Raw genomic sequence first — 22,839 nt, forward strand, 5'->3', positions numbered from 1 at the left:
ATTGTTCAACATGGTTTCGTTATAACATTGATGAGTTGCCATAGGAACTTAACTCTTGTTTATATCAATTAGCCTATGCTAAAACTGGTTCGTTATATGTTGTTTCACTTAAATCACAGAACCTATCGATGATGTTAAGTGAGGACTGACTGTTTAAACAGCAAAAAGAGATACAGAGACAGAGAGGCAGAAAGACATCAACAGAGAGGGAAATGGATTAACCAGTGAAAACCACTGGTTCCTGCATTGCTTGGTCTGTTTATGGTACCAAGGAAATTTGACATTTAAATAAAATATTTAATCAATGCCAATGGTAGGCTTAGAGGTTGGGAAATAATAGGTTACTGAGCCTAGACTCATTGAAGTTGAAAGTTCAACAAATAATAATATGATTGATATTATAATTAAGACCCAAAGAGAAAAAATTCTTTTGATGGACCAAGAAGATTGATTCATTCATCTTCAAGCTATTCCAATACACTTTTTGTTAATATAATGAGTGCAAATTTTTATTTATTTGGTAGAAATCGTATTGAACATTTATTATGTGTCATGAGTTGTTCTGGGTGCTGGAAACATGAAGATAAAAAAGGTATGATTCCTGCCATTTAAGATCTCACTGTCTGGCAGGAGATACAGAAACATAAATGGACAAACATGATGAAATAACGTAAGGATGGCAAGGAGTAAGGAGCTCAAACAGGAAGGCTGCTTGGAGGAGTGGACAGCTGAACTGACGTTGGCCTTCCGACCAGCGGAACTCTCATTAACAAAGTCACAGGAGGGAAAATATAGCCTGATTAATGCAAGGGACTGTAAATGTTTTATTGTTGCTGGGAGGTAAACGAAAGGGAAGAGATGCAGCTATAAAAAAAATGGCAAAGAGCAGATTGCGGAGAGTTCTTTCCACGTTAAAGAGTTTGAACTTTAGAGGTTATATGCAAATATTGTGGGATTTTAGATTGAGAGGTAGCACGGCCAAATAGGCATTTCAAACAGACTTCTCTGGAGGCTGAGGAGGACAAATAGGAAGGAATTTCAAAAGGAACGTGGAGGTGAAACTAATTAGGTCATTTTAGTAGTCCAGGGCAATGGTAGTGGAGATAGAAAGGAAGAGATACTTCCAGCAATATTTGGAAGACAAAAAATGGCCAAACTTGTTCATTGATTAGATGAATGGGTGAGGGAGACAAAAGAGACAGGCTGACAAGTTGGATGATCTGACCACCAACTAAAACAAAATATAGGAATAGAAACAGGCTTAGAAGGGATGAAAATCAATTAAATTTAGGATGTGTTGAATTTGAGATGTCCATGTAGGAAAATCCTACGTGGAGTTGGACTAACACAGATTAGTTATCAGCATATTGTCAAGAGTTGAGTTGAGTATATTTAAGACCAACAAGAAAGGTGCAAAGACAGAGGGTCTAAAGGAGAACCCAGAGCAACACCTCTGTTGAAGAGACGGATAAAAGAGGACATGGGCAAGATGGAGTTATAGGATAACAAAGCCTAGAATTTCAAAGCCAAGGGAGTTGTGAATCCTGGCTTGAAGGGAGTGATCAAAATCAGAAATGCTGTCCTGGGCAGTGTAGCTGGAGCACTGGCCCTCACACCAAAGGGTACTGGGTTCAATTCCCAGTCAAAGGCACATACCTGGGTTACAGATTTGATCCCAGGCCCTGGTTGGGGCTTGTGCGGGAGGCAACCGATCGATGTGTCTGTCTCACATTGATGTTTCTCTCTCTCTCTCTTCCTCCATCCCTTCCACTTTCCCTCCTCCCCACCCCCAACCACAAAAAACAAAAACAAAAAAAGAAAAGAAAAAGCAATAGAAAAATATTGTTGGGTGAGCATTTTTTAAAAAATCAGAATTACTGAATAGACATTTTTTTTTGAGAAGTCATTCTTCTGCACAGAAGTTAAATGAATCTAAAAGTGCCTCAGTCCACAATCATATTTAAACAAACAAACAAGAAAAAAACTCAAGGGAAAGAGATTGCACAATTCTTCTTTATTGATCAATTTTAAATGACTCGCCTAAAATCTCTTGTCCTTCTATTCAGAATATACCCGTTCAGGTCCTGTCTTGTGGGGAAACAAAATATAGTCACTTGCCATTACTCAATCAACTTCCATATGTTTGATTTAGATCATTTCTGATTTTCTTCAGATCACTCCCCCAAGTTCTTTCAAGTTTCTGCAGTTTCTCCACCATTTAAATGTTTTTGTTAGCCATCCCCAGAATTTTTCCAGATTCTCTATATTTTCTTTCCTGGATAGCACTTTAAAACTGAAATATACTAAGAGCCTGGTCAGTAGAGGCACTAAGTGTATCATCTATATACTAGTGTCCTGGTGCACGGATTCATGCACACTGAAAGAAAATTAATTAGAAGAAGTATTTTAATATTGCTATTTGCCCTTTCTCTATAATAGAAGCATCAACCAAATTCACAAGTGACAATGACAGATCAAAACACACATGTGCAATTGGCGCTAATGAGAGCTTTATATGCATCATGCATGCGTGAGTCAACTTAGCCTTTTATATATAAAGAATAAACTTGCTTAATTAGAACTGCTTTCTGATTTAGCTAAACTTTTTCCAGCCTAGTGAAGCACCCCAACTTCTCTTTCAGGTAATTGTTAGCAACACAGCAGTAAATATCAACATGAAGCAGATTATTATTATAGATCATGCAGGGAGAACAAAGGGTAAAATATTTAACTGTAGCAGTATTTGACTCTATTCTGTGCAGTGAGAAAACTTGAAGTCATTTTTAAGCTCCACCATTTCTTACTTCTTTTCAGTCGGGTCAAGTTTCTAAACTTTCTAAATCTCCATTTTTCAGCTAATGAAAAGAAAATAGGATTCTATCGAATCTCCTATCTACCTACTTCAGGACTTCTGTGAGAATCAAATGAGATGAGGCATGAGAAAATGCTTCGCAAACATTTGGTTAAATTGTAAAATGTTTGCACCTGGCTATAAAGCAAGTTGGGTTCTGGGCTGAAGACCTCCAAGGAGGCTAGTCGCTAGGGAGAGGAAACTGGGTGTTGCTACGTGGTGTGATTCCCTGGAGCTCTGGGCTTGGCTGGGCTGTGGGCTGCATTTTGCGCCATGGGGTCATGGCAGCATTGGCTGCGATTTGGTGGGGTGTCACTCCGGTGGTGGGGCCTGTGTCCCACTTGGGGAAAACTGAGTGTTGGTTTGCCGTGGTGCTGTTTTTTTTTAAATAGCCAATGTGCATCATGGCAACTCCTGTGTTGAGCATCTGCCCCCTGGTGGTCAGTGCATGTCAGAGCTACCGGTCGGACAGATGGACACTTAGCCTTTTATATAGAGAGAGTTGAGCATCATGCTTGCTTTATATCAACAGGGGGTTCTTGGTACCTCTTTCTTTCGCATAGTTTGGCTTTACACAGCCAGATCTACTTTAAGTCATATCATAAGAAGTATATATACTTACTAAAATTTTAGATTGGGAAGAAATAGGACTCATCTAGTCTATTTTCCCACTTAAGGATTTTTCCTACTACACCTCTCCTACTCTTGTTTTTTCTCCAAGTCAAACTCAAGAAAATATTCTTTCCCCACAGGAATGTGGTGGGTCTTAAAAAATTTTAATACATTATACAGTTAATTTAGTGCATCATTAGAAGCATTTTTAAAATAATGGAATGGCATGGATAGGATAGAATAGACTAGGATAGGATGAGGTTGGATGGAATATCAGAGTCTATTAAAATCCAGTAAAGATAAATATTGTTTCATGAAACTTGTTTTAGTGGAGGGGAAGTGCATGCGTGAGTGTGTGTGTGTGTGTGTGTGGGCACGCGCACGAGTGCATGTGAGTGTATGTGTGTGTGTGTGAGTGTGCATGTGTATATGAGTGTGTGTGCATGTGAGAGTGTGTATGAGCAAGAATGTGTGTGTGCATGTATGTGTGTCTGTGTGTGCACATGTTAGTGTGTGTGAATGTGAGTGTGTGTGTGAGTGTATGCATGTGTGCATGTGAGTGTGCATGCGTGCGTGTGTGTGCATGTAAGCATGTGTGTGTATGTGAGTATGTGTGCATGTATAAGTCTACGCATGTGTGTGAATGTGTGAGTGTATGAGCGTGTGTGTGAGTGGGTGTGAGTGTGAGTGTGTTTGAACTGTACTTCTTACTTCAAAACATGGCCCTGCGTAATTACTCACCACCCCCAGGACATTAATTTGCCTATTCTTTACTTCATCAAGCTTAGCTTTCATTTAAACCAACTTTTTAAAAAAATTACTAACATCAATCCAGCTCAGTTCTGCTCCTGTGATGTTTTTTTCCAGTGAGTCTGCTCATTTAGGCTGACTGTGGCATTTTATCAAACTGAAGAATATGAAGCGCTTCATTAAGGAGTTTTTCCTCTCCTCCCATCTGCACACCATCCTCTGTTATTTTTCTAGTACCAAACTGGACACTCCTCATTTGCATTTTTGGTGCCCTCAGCCAAAGGTGCAACTGTTACTGCCACACACTTTATATTACACGAGAGGCTGGTGCATGAAATTTGTGCACAGGGGTAGGGGGTGTCCCTCAACCCAGCCTGCACCCTCTCCAATCTGAGACCCCTTAGGGGATATTCAACCAGCAGTCGGACATCCCTCTCACAATCCAGGACCGCTGGCTCCTAACCGCTCGCCTGCCTGCCTGCCTGATTGCCCCTAACCACTTCTGCCTGCCAGCCTGATCACCTAACAGCTCTCCTGCCGGCCTGATTGCCCCCAACTGCCCTCCCCTGCCATGACCCACCTCCTCCACCAGGACCCACCTTCTCCATGCAAGGCAGCGGAGACACCAGGACCAGCCCCCTCCGTACAGCGCAGAGCTGTGGGACCCCCAGGCATCATGGCGTGGAGCGGCCACTGGGCCCTGCCTCTGCTGTGCGTGCAGCTATCTTGTGGTGGCCATCTTGTGACGACATTGCCCGATGGCGTGGCACAAGGGCATGACACCACCTAGGCTTTTATTATATAGGATGCCTTTTTCAACATCTCTCTGATGCCGCGACTTAGTTCTTTCTTGTACGTCCCAAAGCAGATCTAAAGTGCTCCCCCTGCTCTCGAGCGTCTTCAAATGAAACTCACTGCATCTTTTCTGCTGTTGTCACTTCGTTAGCTCTTTACTTTTGGATGGAGAGAAGACATTCGACCTGGTGAGCCGCTGCACACCCGAAAGTTCTGCTTCGACGCGATCTCGCACAGCAGCCCGGTCACTCTCTATGACTGTCACGGCATGAAGGGGAACCAGCTCTGGGGCTACCGGAAGGTAAGAGTCAGCTCACAGCAGGCATTCCCAAACTGCCGGGCTAAAGGTCTTCTCACTCAGTGTTTTCTTTTAAAACACACGGATGGAAACTGCTACCCGGACATGTGTACACGTATTTGGCCCACGTGCTTGGAGACCACCAGCAAAGATGAGGGGAAAGATAGAGTGTTTTGGGAGCGGCCTGCTTTTGGCTTTGTTTATGATGCCTACACAACCAGTTATGACTGAAAAATGGCTTTGAACTGAACACTAGCACCACAGGGGAGGGATGAGTCATATCTCAGACAATTCTCAAAAGGAGGGGCCACAAACCCAATAAAGACATGAACATAGGTATTCTTTTTAAGAGCCCTAATTCTCACACATACACACACACACACACACACACACACCCACACACACACACACATGCACACACAGAGATGAATGCATCTATTCATTTATAATATATCTCAGGCTCCTTTGGTTGGGAGCAATCTGGGTTATGACAAGTACAATTACACAAATAAGTATAGATTCGTGTAGATGTAATTGTGGCACCCCTTATACAGAAAGTGATCCATTTGTAATTCGGCCAAAATCCTGCCCAAGTAGAGCAAGGAGAACTTATTTGTGGAATTTAAAAGTTTAAAGAATAATCAAGTTAACATTTAATGATAGGAAAAAGTTCAAAACAAATATAAAAATCACATGTTATTGAATTTAAAATAAAGAACAATTAAATTTTTATTTTAAAATACTTTCATTATAAATATTATATAATTCTTTAAAATTCTATGGTTTTTAAGGCAGGACTCAGGTTCCACTTAGCACATACCTCATAAGCACTATTCTGCTCCTCCAGTTTGTACAACTGCTGGAGGCCCTCACAGCCAGATAGGAGCTGCCCTCTGTTTGCCTTTTACACTCTGGCCTAATTCAACCTTTCCCTGACTATAAGAAGCATGTCAGGCCAGCCCCTTTAATCATGAGCTTTGGCCATCCTGTGGCTGAGGTAACATCTGTATCCCCTGGAATTACAGAAAGTAAAAGGGGAAAACCTGAAGAGAATCGATGTGGGGGGCCCATTGGTTTTGGTACCTATTCACTCACGAAATAAGCTCTCTGGTACTGACACTCACAACATTATACCCTCCATAATATCTGGCAGATTATGGCTATGTGTCCAGAACAATATGAAATGCCAGTTGTTATACCCTTCTACAAAACAATTTAAAATCAAAAGCACTAATGAGAATATGGCACCAGATATAATACGGGGAATTACTACAATAGGAGAATCTCACAGTTTCCCTTATGAAAGACATCATGCATGATTAATCTTGTCAAACTCTTCTGCTATTCAAAATATCCAGTCTGTGTGCGGTGCAAAAAGGAAGTTTTTTGTTTTGGGTTGGTTGTTTTTATGGCTATGGACTGACCTTTAAGATGGTACCTCCTGGGCACATCAGTGAAATATCTGATTCACCATTTGCCTAGCATGCTGGTGGTCCCTAATAAACAGCCCACTTCTCATTACTGTGCATTTATAGCATGAGAGACAGAACACTCAATAACGCACAGTTAAGCCCAGAAGAGGTGGTTGTTTTCATTAGCGAGCTTACAGGGGCTTACAGATGGATAAGACCAGCTAATACATGTGCACGCGGAGCTCCCGGGGAGAGAAAAATGGCTGCGGTGATTTCAAGAGGTAACTTACAGCTTTATCACTTTAAACCTTTCCGGGATCCTCGGGGACCAGTGAGAGGAAACCATCAGAAGCAGTTGCGCTGTGGCTCTTCTCTCAGATCTTCTTGTAGCTGTTTGCTTTGCATTGCTTAGCAAAAGGTTACACTCGCTGTGTATTTATATAACAAGCAAGGTATTTATACATAATCAGAAACATGCCAGAGGCTCGAAATGGAAAGCTTCTGAAATATCTCATCTTAGTCAATGACTCAGGCCTATTCGAATGTACCTTTTTTAGAAAATTCCTCTTGTCTATTTCAAGGGCTCTTCCCCAGGCATTCAGAGAGAAACCATGAAGAGAGAAGTCTCTGGGGCTCTACCCTGTGTGTTTAGATTCATTACTTGGCCCTGGCACTTTCAGGTGGATTCGTAATATTATGAGTCAGCTTTGGAGCTGCCCCTTTTTTATTAGCATATTCATGAATTAATAGGATCCCAAAGACCCTACTAGTTGCCTAAAGCAGTGGTTCTCAACCTTCTGGCCCTTTAAATACAGTTCCTCATGTTGTGACCCAACCATAAAATTATTTTCGTTGCTACTTCATAACTGTAATGTGGCTACTGTTATGAATTGTAATGTAAATATCTGATATGCAGGATGGTCTTCGGCAACCCCTGTGTAAGGATCGTTCGACCTCCAAAGGGGTCGCAACCCACAGGTTGAGAACCGCTGTTTAAGGGAATCATTACCTCCAACTGTTAAGGAGGCATTGGGCTAGTGCTTTACACACGTTCCCTCAAACCTCACAACCATTCTAGGCACTGTCAGGTGTAACTCAAGGATACTAGCAGATTTGTGGCAGAGCCAGCATTCAGGTGCAGGTGTGTCTGGCTTTAGCGTCTCTCCTCTTTCCTCTGCTGTACTCTTTTAAGAAATCAGATCACTGATGGGAGAGCTCCCATGCCTGATGGATTCTGCACCACACATAGCAGCCAACCCCATTCTGGACCACATGGAGATTCTTGGAGAGGGAAGGTGGCCAGGAGCTACCTGCCTTGAGTGGGTGAAGGTCATTGTCAGGCCCCACTTTCTGACCCATCAGCAACCATCAGCTCTCAGTTGTTCTTGTTTATTCGGGAAGATTTTTTTCAAGCTTTATTGAGATATAATTGACCTAAAACATGGTATGCATTCAAGGTGTATACCTTAAATCATGTAACATCATGATTTGATATATGTATATACTGCAAAATGATCATCCCCATAAGTTTAGTTAACACATCAACCACCGCACATAGTTACAAATTTGTTCTTCTTGTGATGAGAACTTTAAAGATCTACTGTCTTAGCAACTTTCAGGTATACAGTACAGTATTGTTAACCATAGTCCCATGCTGTACATTATGTCATCAGAACTTATTCATTTATAACTGGGAGTTTGCACGTTTTGATCACCTTTACCCATGCCCCTTAGCTTACAGCTTTTTCTAGATGTGGGTCTTTGCTACCACACACATACAAAGAAGGGGATCCCTATGCTGTGATCTTGCAACTAGGTTCAGTTGCACAATTTTGTCCAAAAATAGCATGTACCCAGGTTAAGAAATCCCATTCTTGGTTTTCTTTTACCACCAGGGGGACCCCTGTTACAAGAACAAGGAATTGTTGAAGTGACCTCAGTAAAAGTAGTTAAATCATCCATCAACATCCAAAATAGGAAATTGTCTCTCTCTTCTTCAACCCCTACATCTAATTGGTCACTAGGACTTGCCAATACCCTCCCCTGGTCAATATCTGGAAAATCCATCCTTTCTTTGCCAGTTCCACAGCCCCTGCCCTAGTTACAGCCCTTCACATCTTACCCCTGGATAATTAAAATAGCTACCTAAAGGGTACCCCGCTTCCTGTCCTTTCCCCTCTGACCCTTCTTCCATCCTGAAGTCAGAGGGAGTTTCTAAAGAATCCAAACATTGCATTCTTGTGTTTTACAACTTCACCTGGTTTTCCATTGAATAGAAAATAAAGTGCCTTCACCTCCCAATTCTTATCCTAACCCTTCACAATCTGGTAAACATAATGATTGCACTTTTTACATTGAAAATAGTGGTGAGGTATATCCCAATATACCAGTACTGTATCACTACAGCAATCTATCCTAAGTAACCTTATTATACCTCCTGCAAATTCAGAGCTATAACCCATATCCTTCTCTTTTTAATTAAGCATTATTATTGGGTTTCCCCATATTTATCCCTGTGACTTATATTGGAGATGGCCCCAAGAAATCTTGATAAGAAGTGGGGAAGTAATATGGGGAAGGTATGGGAGTCAACGAAGAATACATTATTAAGGAACTTACCACTGTGAGTACTAGAGCTCAGCCTACTGATGATCTCTGGAAATGATATGAAATACACATCAGAGAGCAAGAGAGTTGGGGTATTTATACACCACTCCACTTGGCCTTTGGTTAGGATTACCCCTGGGTAGGGATGGTTTATTGTCTGCTACCTCTGGGCTACTGCTCTTACAGCCAGAACTATTCTTAAACCCAGAGAAAGTCCTTAGGAAGACACATACATCGGCCACCTGCTGGAATGCACTGAAGTAGTGAGACCTGAAGAGCCATGGGCCAGATACAGGTACTGCATGAAAATCTAGTTGGTCCACAATCCTTGCCAATGCTTGGCATAGTCAATTTCTTTTTCAGTTCCTATTTTCATTCTGTGGTTGGAGACTGCTATCACATGTTTGTTAGCTGTTTTGGATATCATCTTTGTGAAGGATGTGAGCCTTTTGGTCATATTTAACTTTGGTTGTATGGCTTTTTTTACATATTTTTTGGAGGATACGTACATACATACATGTTCTTTGTTGGATGTCTGCATTGGAAATATCTTATTCTGATCGGTGTCTTCCCTTTACTTTCTTGTGGGGTATCTTGATGAAGAGCTAGTCTTTATGATTAGTGCATTTTTTGTCCTGTTTAGGAAATCTTTGCCCACACAGCAGTCATGAAGATAGACATTTAAGTTGTCTTTGGAATCTTTATTGTTTGATTTTCAACACTCTGGTATATAATTCCATGAAATCGTTTTATGTGTATGATGTAAGAGGGGATTGATTTTTTTCATATTTATATCCAATTGCTCAATCACCATTTATTATATTTAAAGACCATTTTTCCCCACTACATAGAAGTGGTACCTTTGTCATAAGTCAAGGGGCCTTATATACATGAATCTGTTTATGAATCCTCAAGTGTTTACCATCAACTAAACAGTCTAAGCCATACAGAAAGTAAACTAATAGTAATAAACTAACTCACTCTAATAAGAGGTATATCCAAAAACCCACAACAACCATCAATTTTAGTGGTGAAATGTTAAAAGTTTCCTCCAGAGTCTAGGGATAAAATATGATGTCTGCTATCATCACTTTTATTTATCATTGTACAGAATAGCCTACCTAGAGCAATCAGGCGAGAAAAAGAAAATAAAATGTGTAAGAGTTGGAAATGAAGATATTCAACACTCTATTCACAGATGACATAACAGATATATTAAAAAATCCAAAATATTATACATTTAAACTAGTAAAATTAATAAGTGCATTTAGCATAGTCCTGCAAACAAGATAAATGTAAGAAAATCCATTCTATATACTAGCACCAAAAAAATAGAAAACGAAATTCAAAAATGATTTTATTTGACTACCATGGGAAGCATCAAATAACTAGGAAAAAATCTCACAACACATGTGCAAGACCTTTACACAGAAAACTATAAAACATCGCTAAGAGAAAATTTTAAAAATACAGAGGAATCCATCAAGGATAATAAGACATCATTGTAAAGATATCAGTTCTCACATGGGTGTTTAGATTTAATGTAAAAAAGAATCACATCCCAGCAAGTTTATTTGTGGAAATTGATCAACTAATTCTGAAATGTATATGGAAATGAAAGGGCCAAGAGAGCCAAGAAAATGTTAAGGAAGAAAAAGAACAGCATTAAACACTATGAAAGCACCAGGTATCTAGACATGTAAAAGTACATTTCTAAAGGCAGCATGTTATTGGCATAAGGATAGACTGACTGAGACCTGGGTGTTGGTATTTTTGGAAAGCTCCAAAAATGTTCTAATGGGCAATCAGATGGAGAAACATTTTTCTAGCCCTAATTTTTACCTACTTTCTTGACTCCTGTTGAGGTTGGCCCTTCCACTTGTATTCCTATACCATTTTTGTTCCCTTCTGTGTACCTGTCACATTGTATTATGCCTAGCCGGTCTCCCCTTATAGATGTTAACTATATAAGGGCAGAAACTTTTTCTTGTATGTCAATATGGCCTACCTGATATCTAATATGTAGAGAAGTTCCTAAATAAGCATTCTTTAAATGGCTTAAAGAACCACTGAGTTCAATTATTGAAATAATCCCCTCTTTCATGAACCCCAAGCTGTGCGGATAACACTTAACACATCTCTGTGTCTCCGAATCACATGCACAGCCTCCCCAAATACCAAAAGTAAAAGATTTATTTTTTTTACTTGCTCTCTGGAGTGTTCTTATAGTTTAACTTCCATAAAAAGGGACTTTAAAATAACATTAAACAAGAAATACAAATAAGAAAGTACCTTTCAGACTGAGATGATGGCAGGGCAACAATCACATTGGCATAAAAAGTGAGTGGGTGGAATTTGTGGCACGGGCCTGCATTTGACTGTTTATTGTAGCTTATATATAAGCCAGGGCTTTGGCCTCTCTGCTCATAAAATCCTGCTGGTCTACAAAGATACCAGATGGAAGGCCACAAGGTTGTTATTTTTTAATCATTCTGGTTAGCTATTGATTTAGGACCAAAAATGAGGCAAGTGTACACAAAGAGCGTAATTAAAAGGTGTGTAATTCAACTTTGGTTCTGATACATAAAGCCCTGCTATAAAATCCTGGACTATGTGGTCATACTGATGCAGTTACACTACCCCAGGTCAGCCCCCTCATTCCTGGACAGTCTCAAGTATTAGCAAGTTCTTCCCTGGCTTTCGATACCACACAGATTAAATTTCATCCATCTTGCTCAAGTCAGACCCCAAAGGTTTGAACAATGTTTGCCTGATCTTTACTCTTTACTTCTGATTTAATGGCCCGTTTTCTTGCCACTGCTCTTCATATGGGTCTACCTCAATCAGCCTCTCTAGACATTCACTCCTACCATACTCTGATAGTCCCAGAGAGGGGTGATAACCACAGAATGTGTCTCTAGCACCCTTTGTTATGAGCTTGTAGTACCCTTTTGTTATGAGCAATATATTTGTTAATTTAGCTTGAGTCGGTTAATTTTTCTGCCTTAACTTTACATATACTTGGCTTCTTTATGAGGTCTCAGTATAAAAATAACCCACAGTCTTTTTTCTTATTTTGCTGCACAGACACATCTCTGCAGTATTATACCTGTATAGTTCATCTTTTATACTTTTGCAGTTATCCATTTGTTTCTATTAAATTCTTTCTCACGAGATTTCATCTAACCTAGATTTTGATCCTTTGATCCAACTTATGAGCAATTGAACTAGTTTTCGTTTTCATCACAGCATGTAGTCATGCCTTCATCTACGATGTTGATCCCAATGCACAAGAACTGAGCCCTCTAGCATGTGGTAGAGGTGACATTGATCCATTAATGAGCATCATTTGGATGAAGGTCCTCAACCAGATACAAATTCACCTAATAGCAATATCTCATAGCCCACATTCTCCAGCTTGCCCATAAGAACACAAAAGTGGACTTTTCAAACATCTTACTGAAAACCATCTGCACAATGTCTACATCATACCCATATTTGCAATAGGAGACTTCAGTCATTGTACCCTAAGAAAGTATGATTTTCAATTTGAATGGATGATTCAACCACCTTGTCAAAGAAGAGGGGGAATTGCTGCCAGGAGAGGATATACTCACCCTGGCATTGAAGCTACCTTCTTAATAAGTAGTAGTAGCTCCCAATTCTGTTTTCATCTGTCTAACCTCTCTGAAGTCACTTAGTTGTCACAACCTTTTAACTTCTGCCATTTCTGGCTAACTTGGCAATATCCTTACTGGTTACCATTTCACCCAACATGATTAACTGCCACTCTCTGGTCACTCAGAAGAAAAAAGGGCCCCATCACAGACCATCTCAGGCGCTAACATAAGGAAAAAGGCTCCCTGAATCAAATGCCTGCCAAGATTTGGACTGACAAACCAAAGAATCTTAGTAATGGGAACTATGAAAAAATTACATTGGTTTGCTAACTAGAACAATTTCTCCCTACTGAGCAGGTATGGGGTTGGAGCAGTGCCGCTCATTGGCTCAGGCAAGAGGAGGAATGGAGTAACTCAGAGACCGAGAGCACAGGCTCTGGCTCCTGGGGGAGCTGAGATTTGCATTCTGGTTCTTCCTTGGGTATTGCTAAATCTGGGGTCTTGGGAAACTTTCTTACTGTGTGCTTCTGTTTCCTCATTTGAAAATGGAGATAAGAATAGTTTCTACCTTAGAAGATGACTATAATGGCTAAATAAAATTAAAATGCACCTCTAAGACATGATACTGAATAAGAGTTCATTTAAAGTTAGCTATTACTATTCCATGTGCTCAACAAACTATCTTCTAATTTGATTTTAGCTGTCCAAGTTTACATACAGGAAAAGAGGGCTAGTTAGTCATATTTCTCTACTGTATATTTTTGTACTATTTTAGCTATAGCTAAATATCCGAATGTAAATTCTATGAGACCAGGGATTTTTCTCTGCTTTTTTTCATGCAGAACCTAAAACTGCTTGCCGCATAGAAGTACTTAATTAGCATTTGTAGAATGAATAAAGAAATGAACATAGCTCCCATTTGTCCACATTCACTATCTCCTCAAATTACTTATGTGGTTTAGGTAGATAAAATAAGAAAACCTGGGTAGAACATTTAGCACTGCCAGAGACAGATACATATTCAATAAATAGCAGCTATTATGATGTTTACATGACTCCCACAAGTTCACTGAGGGGAGATGAAAAGCTATGGACAGATAAAAACAAGCTACAGAACAAATGGGTTTTCTCTACTCTGGGGACTTTCAGTCCTGTGGAGAAGCAGACCAAAATAATTCAATAAATTAAGTGTACAAGACAATATGAAAATGCAAAACACTGGGTTTTACCCATGTCAGAGAGGTAAGCAAGGCTTCTCTGGCAAATTAACTTTTCAGTGGAGACATAAAAATTGAGTGGGAATCCTAAGTAAAGAAAGTGATAGAGAAAAACATCCCAGATACAAGGATCTGCTTGTGCAAAGGCCCTGAAGTAGGCAAGATTTTGGTTTCCTGGGAGAACAAAGAAAAGCCAGTTGAAAGGTATGAGTGTGAGGGAAAATTTGAGTTATATGGACAGACATCTGGCCAGGGGCAGGATCATACAAGACCTTATAGGCCAGGCTAAGAATTTAGCTGTGCAACCAGGAAGTCTTTGAATGGTCTGAGAGACATTCAACTTATTCTGGCTGCTCTGAGGAGAACTGCGGACACATTCAGGCTCACCATTTGCCTGTAGCCCAGAAGAGCAAGTGACAGGAGCAGAAGGAGAGGATGGAGGTCTGCTGTGGCTGACACTGCCTCAGCGCACACACCCAGGGGCTCTGTCAGGACATTAAGAGGCATTATTTCTGATTGGCCAAATTACCCACTGATGCAAGACCAATTTTCTCCTCCTGTGAGGAATTCTACCTGTCAAAGAAAAAAATGGAAATGATAGACGGCAAGGCTGCCTTTTCCTTATTATGCCTATCAAGGGGTTATTTGCATTTTCCCAGATGCCCAAAGTAAAAATAGGCAGACAAAACCTACCTAATTTGTCTTTCTTCCGGAACTCACAGGATATTCATATATCAACCTTGTCCTTTTCCACAGCACCAGGCTGTAGGAGGGCATATCTTTTTATTCCTTATCTCATCCCACTTGCCTCCTCTCCACCCCATTCATTTTGCAGATAGAAAACCTAAATCCCTGACCAACTAAGTGGCCATCAAAGATTATTGTCAGAGGTAAAGCTGGGATTAAAAACGAGTCTCATAATTCCAAATCTTCGTCCTCCCATATTCATATTAGACACTAAAGGCATTGGACCTAATGGGTTCTCTCTCACAAAAGCATTCTGTTTCAATGTATGGTACATGGAAATGAGCGGTCAATAGGAATGAGTATTTCAGTTCTTCCCTTTACATAGAGGAGCTATCCTGAGGTCCAGTAAACTTACTGGGCTGTTTACTGGGTATCTAAACCTGGATGTTCCAGAAATGTCTCCAACTCATTATACCTCAAACAGAAATCACTATCATTCCCACCCCCCATTCCTGTTCCTTTTTCTGCATTTCTTACCTCAAAACTGCTTTTCCTCCAGGCATCCACTGATTCCCTCTACCCTAACCCCCGCATCCCATTAATCAGACCGCCCCATATGTTACTTCTCAAATATCTCTCACATCATTTCTTGGACTCTTCCAACTCATCCCCCATTGCTTTTGCTTTTGCCTAAGCTTAAATCCTGATGATTGCTGTAGCCACCAACTGTTCTCTTGGCTAGAGTCCAATGTCTTCCTTCCCGCCTCCATTCTCCTCTCTACCACTAGCACGATCCACCCAAAATAGGGATCCTGTGGCTCTACTCTTTTAAATCCTCCAATAACTACTCCCCAACAGTTGCATGAATAGCCAAGGCTTAGCGTTGTACCCCATTCTCTTCATGATATCTCTTCATGATATCATAGTCTAGAACTCCCCTCCTTGCACCTTGTGCTCAGCCATACCAAATAACCCGCTGGTCCTCCATAGCACATAACCTAGCCCTCCACTAACTCTGACATCATCTCCCACCACTCTTCTTCACTCTTGCCTACTTGCTGTTTCTCTAACCCACCATGGTGCATTCTTGCTTAGCATTTTTGCACTGGCTATTCCCTCTGTCTGGAACCCTCTTCCCCCACATATTTGCATGGCTAATCCTTTCACCTTCTTCGAGGCCACCCAAATGTTACCTTCTCAATGAGGCTTACCCTTGCCACCTATTTATTTTTTTAAATATATTTTTATTGATTTCAGAGAGGAAGGGAGAGGGAGAGAGAGAAACATCAGTGATGAGAGAGAATCATTGATCAGCTGCCTCTTGCATGCCCCCTACTGGGGCTTGAGCCTGCAACCGTGGCATATGCCCTTGACCAGAATCAAACCCGGGACCCTTCAGTCTGCAGGCTGACGCTCTATCCCCTGAGCCAAACTGACTAAGGCACCCTTTCCACATTAAATTTGCACACGGGATATATATTTTACCTATTATGCTCATCATTTATTGTCAGTGCCTCAATGCTCCCCCCCTTTACCCCTCCCTCTAACATGTAAGTTTCAGAAGGCAGGGAATATTTACCTTCTTAAGTTTATTGGTAAATTTTAACCCCCCAAAACAGTACCTGATAAATAGTAGGTTTCAAATGAATTTTTGTTGAATAAATTGAATGCATAGATGTACATGTTATTTCACATTTCTCTTTTCACATGTTTTTCTCTATGTCTGAAATATCCCAATCCATTCTATTCCCCAAAGTCTACAATCTTATTGATATTTTTTTTTTTACTTCAAACATTTCTTGTTTACCTATTGGTTTCCCCAACTTCTTGGGTCAGGAGAATACATCTTATCTTTCTATGCCTATCTCCTAATACATATCAGAAAATAATAGGCACTTAATAAGTATTTGTTGAACTCAACCGACCTGAATAATGTTGTATTTCAAGAAAAGGACCTAAATGCATAGATCACATACAAATTGACCAAATTACACAGAAGAGCTCATTCTAAAACCGTCAATGACCTTTATTCCATAATTTCTTTTGCTTAACACAGAAGGTTCTGGTATATCAAGTTGGATAACTAGTTGAGGCAGGCCTTAATGTTTGCAAATTTTATTTTGCCAGGGCTTCAGAAATTGTAATTAGGTCTTGAATAGCTAGTCTCAGACCAGATGGTTAGTACATTCTGATTTTTAGAATTAGGGAATGCTCCTTGGCTAAAAATAAATTAGAGAAGTGGAAAATGGAATCACTATTACTTAGTTATTACATGTAGGGTATTGTGCCAGTGAGTTTACATATATTAACTCTTATCCTTCCAACAAACTTGTGAAATAGATATCATGTCTGTATTTTACAGATGAGGAAGCTAAGGTTCAGAGAATTAAATAGCTGTTCAAGGTCACACAACAAGTAAGGGGCATGACTGGAATTTGGCCCAAATGCCCTGTGGAACAAAATCCCAGCCCTTGACTAGGTTGCTTCCCCTCCCACAGTGTGGAAGTTTTAGTCTCAGACTCATCTTCCTATGCATTATGAACTTACCCACCTGCTTTATTGCCTTTGCATCTGTGGTGTCTGGTTCTTTTATTCATCTGAACACAGTGTGGAATGTTTCCTACAATGTACTCATTCTTTCATAGCTCAGACCCTAAGGAAGTATGACATGTAATAAAATTTAATGCTGGCCTGCAAATGCCACCAAGTATAACACAGAAGCCAACCAAATCGCAGGCCTGCTTGGAAGAAATGCCCCTCTCAAATGAGCTACCTGAAAAATCCCACCCACCCCTTTCACAGCGTGGACTGACTGACCTGCTTTGATTCTGAAGGGCAGGTCTATAAACCTGGACATGAACTTTTTTCATTTCCTGCTCAAGAATTTCCAATTTCTTAGCAAAAACAAAAACAAATAAAAGCAAGGGAGGAAGCAGTCAGGGAAGGTGGAAGGAGTATGGGAGAGGAAGTTTGTTGCAATTACATTTTGAACAGCGAGATATATGCTATGACTATCCCCTGGGACTGAGCAAAGAACAGTCCAGTTTTAAAAAGCCCTTTAAGGAGGATTGTTGTGAATGACAGACTTGCCAACGCACTGAGAAGCCTAGTCCAAAGAAAAAAAAACTGTATTCAGTTTGGTTACAGCCATCTGTTGTCATGACCGAGGCCATGAAGGGTAGAGGAGTAAAAAGCTGTCATAGAGCAAGAGACCATATTCACCAACGATTGCTCAACCCACTGACTTAGTTCCAGCCGGGAAAAGCATCAGTAAAGACATTTAATAATCAAAAAGCTTAGCTGAGTAGAAACATAAAGATGACAATTATGTAGCCCCAAAGGTCAAACGTGGATAATGCATGCTTGGGGAAGGCTGAAGATGCTTCCAGAAGCTTGACCTCTAGGACCTACTGGATACTCCACAGACAAGGGTGAGCAGAACTCGGTCTGTAACCAGAGAACAGTCAATCTGTTGGTGCACTGCTTATGCTGATAGTCTCTGTTCTGATGTCCCATCATTTGTCTCTGTCATGATTGACCTTTGCCATAAAATGGGCATCATTCAATTTTATGGCTGGGAGAGGCCTTCGAGATTGATTTTATCCACACCCCCTCCCCCCATTTTACTGATGAAGTTTCTCAGACATAGATAGATTTAGGGAATTCAACTTTCAGGAGAACATGAAGTGCAATCGCAGAACACACATTCTGGATTTTCCAGGGTAGTGCTGAATTTGCATATCCTTCCTGGCTGGCCCCATGCGTATACCTGTATTTGTCAGAGCATGTGTTCTAATTTGAGATTTGGAAAAAATATGATCACCTTATGGCTCAGAAAATAAGGTTGGAGAAAATAAAATGTTCATAAAATCTAGTTTGGCTTGTGCATCCACGCCGAGGTGCACAAACCAGTAAAAGAAAGAGAATAAAAACAGGTACTTGTTTAAGCTTTCATGGAAATATGTGTTTTTGGGGAGAAACTGCAAACATATGGAGGTCCCCGCTTGAGCTATTGATAAAGGTGACAATAGGAAGAAATACAGATAGATGGGGGAGGTAGTACTTGTACCTGGAATGGAGTGAATTATAATTTAGCAGGTCCATAGAATTAATTTTCATGCATTTTAACAGCTTGAGAACGCTCTGTGAAAAGCAGATCTAAATCCATTACCCCCATGCTGCTAATCTGGAAAGAGGCTGAGCATGAGAGATGCTGGGAAGGATGAAAGCAAGGGGGTGAAGGACACTGCTGCCCAGGGAGCTACAGCGGCTATCAGAAGGGATAGCCACTTGATGGCAAGGATGGACCCCAAGAGAGAGGGATGTGGGGTGAGCTGCAGGGCACTCTCCTTCCTCCTAGAATCTGCTCCCTCCACTCAGAGTAGGAGACAGTCCCTCAGAGCCTCCCCTGAAGTCAAACAGCAGCCCAGTTGGTGGGGTGGGGGTGGGGGAGAGTAGGAGTGGGAAGGAGGCCTCAGGAGCATTCTTTGTGTAAGAAAAGGAAAATCCACAGTAGACTCAGGAACCCCGTAAAGAGAACAGAAGAATGCGCCTTTGTATTAGGCACAGCTCTTTCTTTACATTGAAACTAGAAATGTGAAAACTAAATTGCAGGCAGCTGACTTTCTCCTTTCTTATGCTTCCTCCCTTCACACCGTGCCTAACTATGCAAACATCCGGGCCCTAAAAGAACATCAAATATTGGTCGGTGGAGTCTTAACATCCAGGAGCAATCCAGCAATGTTTGCACAGGGTGCCTGGGAAACTCTTAGATTCCAAAAGCATTGCAAGTCTAATATTCCCCAGTGAAAGAACACAGAGCCTCTAAACATGTCCTGAGGTAAATAAGACAACATTATTTGACCCTCAAATTGAAGCAGTGATTTGGGGAAGCTTTTACATGTTATTGGCATTTTTCTTTTTTAGCATAGACATTGTAAGAGACAAAAGTTTCATTGCTACTTAAGAAGGGATCCTTTTCTCTTAAATGAACTTCCTCTTTCTACTTGCACAATAAAAGGGGGTGTGTGTTAATAGAGCCAGTCAGATAGTGAGCTTGCTTGCCTCTTACGCTTGCGTGCCCACGCCCCCCAGTACCTTTCATTCAGAGGGCTGTTATCTTTATCATGTACTTAGCAACCTTTTTTTTTTTTTAAGTGAACACTGCCTCCTCCATTTTACAGAAAGCAATGAGAATTGCACCACAGGAATGACACTAAAGGGATTGAGAAGAGACTGAAGTTCAAGTGCTAACGAATTTGAGTTTGTAGGTTGAGATATTGCCTGTGTGTCTCTTATCCCCTTCCCCATATTCATTTTCTGATTAAGGCAACTGAGCACCTACCTCATTTTGGTTCCTGTTTCTTTTGTAGTTCCCCTTGCAGTTAGAGGCTCAGTACAGGGTAGGAAAAATTCTGACTGTTCTAGTATGTGTATGCGTGTGTGTATGTGTGTGTGTGTGTTTCTGTTTATAGACAAAGTTATCATTTTTGTATACATGCCTCTCCCCCAGATAACTAGGTTATTAACTACTTGATAAGCAACCTCACATGCTTACTATCTTCAAAACCCAACCAAGAAGCAAAATGTCTACCACAGAGTAAAAAAATGATGGACTGCTTTTTTTAAAAGTATCACTGAATGAACGAATTCTTTGCTTCTGATTGAACCTGCTTGGAGGCCTTACTTAGTACAGAGGGATCCCAGGAAACCATGTTCCATGTGCAACTCAAGCTGCTTTTGTTTGATTTGGGGAGATAATCTATTTTTTACACCAGGAGTATAGACTAAAATATAAACGGGGATATTTTGCTCCCTCTGTATATTTTGGGTTCTAACCAGTCACCATATATTATGTCAGTCGTTTCTTTCTGATCTCTCCAGGACAGAACATTATTCCATCCTGTGAGCAACAGCTGCATGGATTGCAACCCCGCAGAGAAGAAGATTTTCATGGCCAGATGTGACCCCCTATCTGAGACTCAGCAGTGGATTTTTGAACATATTAATATGACTGTTTTAGAAAAATTTAACCACCATGCCAGCTCCTAGAAGGAAAGAAGGAGTGATGACCTCCAGATTCTAAAAAAACTAAAATTTCTCCAGCACCGGGGTGGAAGGCATCGGGAATAACATTTCCTCGATCTAGGAAGCCTGGTTTAAAGGCCCGTCAATGCCACGTTAAAGTAGGTTGTCCTGGAGAACTTCCTGCATCTGAAGAACTTGGCGGAGAACCTCACCAGCTGCTTCTGAGAACTTGAGACTAGCAGTTCCCTTGCTGGCCAAGGGCGAAGATTATTTAGGGATGTTTCAAAACAACTGCTGAGTTAATAAATCCTAGCATTTCTCAGGTCAAATCCTGCAGTAGTGAGTAGCTATGAATGGATCCTATCATTCGGGTGGGAGGGGGGTGGAAATGGAGTGCATGACTGCTCTGACAACCTGAAGATCCCGCAGGTGTAGAACTAGCCACGCTGAACGGGCGAGCTGGACTCTTTGGTGCCATTCTCTGACTAAGAATGGGTTAAGCAGGTTTAACCCTTCAAAGTGCTGCAGATGATTTTAGAGTGCTCATACCATTCTGTTTTCTTGTTGTTGTTTTTTAAATGAAGGTGTGCTATGTAATGTAAGACTTAAATTACATCATGAAACGGACTTCCAGTGTTTCCGTTCTTGCACCGGCCATTTTCCTTTTCGGGCAGAAGTAACTTATTTTTCCTAAAAGTTCATGCTCCATCCATCAGCTGAAGCTCGAATTCAGTGCCCTTGTATGAATCCACTTTAAAAACAAAATCAGAACACTATGCTACCCGGTTACTCCAAAGAGAATGATTTCACAGAGGCAGCAAAACTACGTAAGGTTTAGGAGAGGGACTTCCGTAGGAAATCGATTTTTACTTTTCTATTCTTTTTAGAATTCTAGAAGCCTGATGTTTGTCCAGTCATAATTTTTATTAAGGAAGGGAATGGAGTGAGGTTGATGTAATTTGTTTAAGGAGATTCTTAAACCCAAATAAATCTACACTCCAAGTGCCGTGTGAAAATGTCTCCATTCGCTTCAATTCTGTTTGGTCAGTCCTCGGGACATAGAAGTGGTTTTGTTTGTTTGGTTTTAGATATTTTTTGTTTTATGTCACTGATATTAATGATGTTTTTGTTTTACTTGGACGTGCACCGAAGGAATTTCCATTAATAAAGTGCTTCTGACACTGTTTTCTGTAAATGGGACAATATTTCAGGGGTGAAGAAAGGGATGATTAAAAAGCTAAGTGGAGCATTTAATCCTTAAGACAATCTTTTTTTTTTTTTTACTTTTCAATAATAACGGGGGTGGGAGAGGAATATATAGAGAGATTAAGATGGGTCTTAAGAAAAAAAATTATGTTTATTTTACATTCCTCAAGTTTTTTCTAGTAGAAAGAAGTGTTTATTTTGCTTTCATTGTTTTCTCTTAATGTGGTTTCCTTGTTAAAATGTACACATCGTCTTGGATATAGAAGCAGTGAATTTTAGAATTGGGAAGACTCTTAGTCCAATCCCTTTGTTTTTATCGATAAATGACACAAGCCCAGAGAGGATGGCCCTCCTTCCTGGCAGGGCAGAGGGGTCTTCTGAGCCCGTTCAGTGCCTCCTCCTGCTCTGTGTCGCCTCACTCTGCTACCCGAGGCGGTTCTGATTATTCCGCTGATTTAACTCACCATTTCCCATCACTAGCTGAAACATCACACCTCCCTGGGGATGCCTACAAGAGGAGCATTCACACTCAGAAGCTTCACTATATGAAACCTCTTCTTGTAAATGTTCGTGGTTTTGTTCTCTCCTCGAAATCTAATCAAAATGTCCAGTTAAGCTGCCCTGCTAATAGTTGGGGAAGAGCTATTTTGTTATCTTTACTGATTTTTCAAGCATTCTTTTGAAGAACTCTTCTTTTTAAACTGACAGATTTTTTTTGAGTAGGTCAAGAGATCTTGAAGGTTTCAAGATGCATAGT

At 40.7% G+C, this 22,839-nt stretch overlaps 1 protein-coding gene across 1 annotated transcript in view; it reads left to right on the forward strand.

Moving 5' to 3' along the window:
- GALNTL6 (polypeptide N-acetylgalactosaminyltransferase like 6) overlaps positions 1-22,220 on the forward strand; it is a 955,099-nt gene extending 932,879 nt beyond the window's left edge. Inside the window, exons 12-13 of the mRNA XM_036315018.1 lie at positions 5,160-5,309; positions 20,733-22,220. Of these exons, the coding sequence (XP_036170911.1) occupies positions 5,160-5,309; positions 20,733-20,900 (318 nt within the window). The 3' untranslated portion in view covers positions 20,901-22,220. The remainder of the gene's footprint in view (positions 1-5,159; positions 5,310-20,732) is intronic.
- The last annotated feature ends 619 nt before the right edge of the window (positions 22,221-22,839 follow it).

This window comes from Myotis myotis, unplaced genomic scaffold, assembly GCF_014108235.1.
Source record: "Myotis myotis isolate mMyoMyo1 unplaced genomic scaffold, mMyoMyo1.p scaffold_m19_p_6, whole genome shotgun sequence".
Taxonomy (NCBI): domain Eukaryota; kingdom Metazoa; phylum Chordata; class Mammalia; order Chiroptera; family Vespertilionidae; genus Myotis; species Myotis myotis.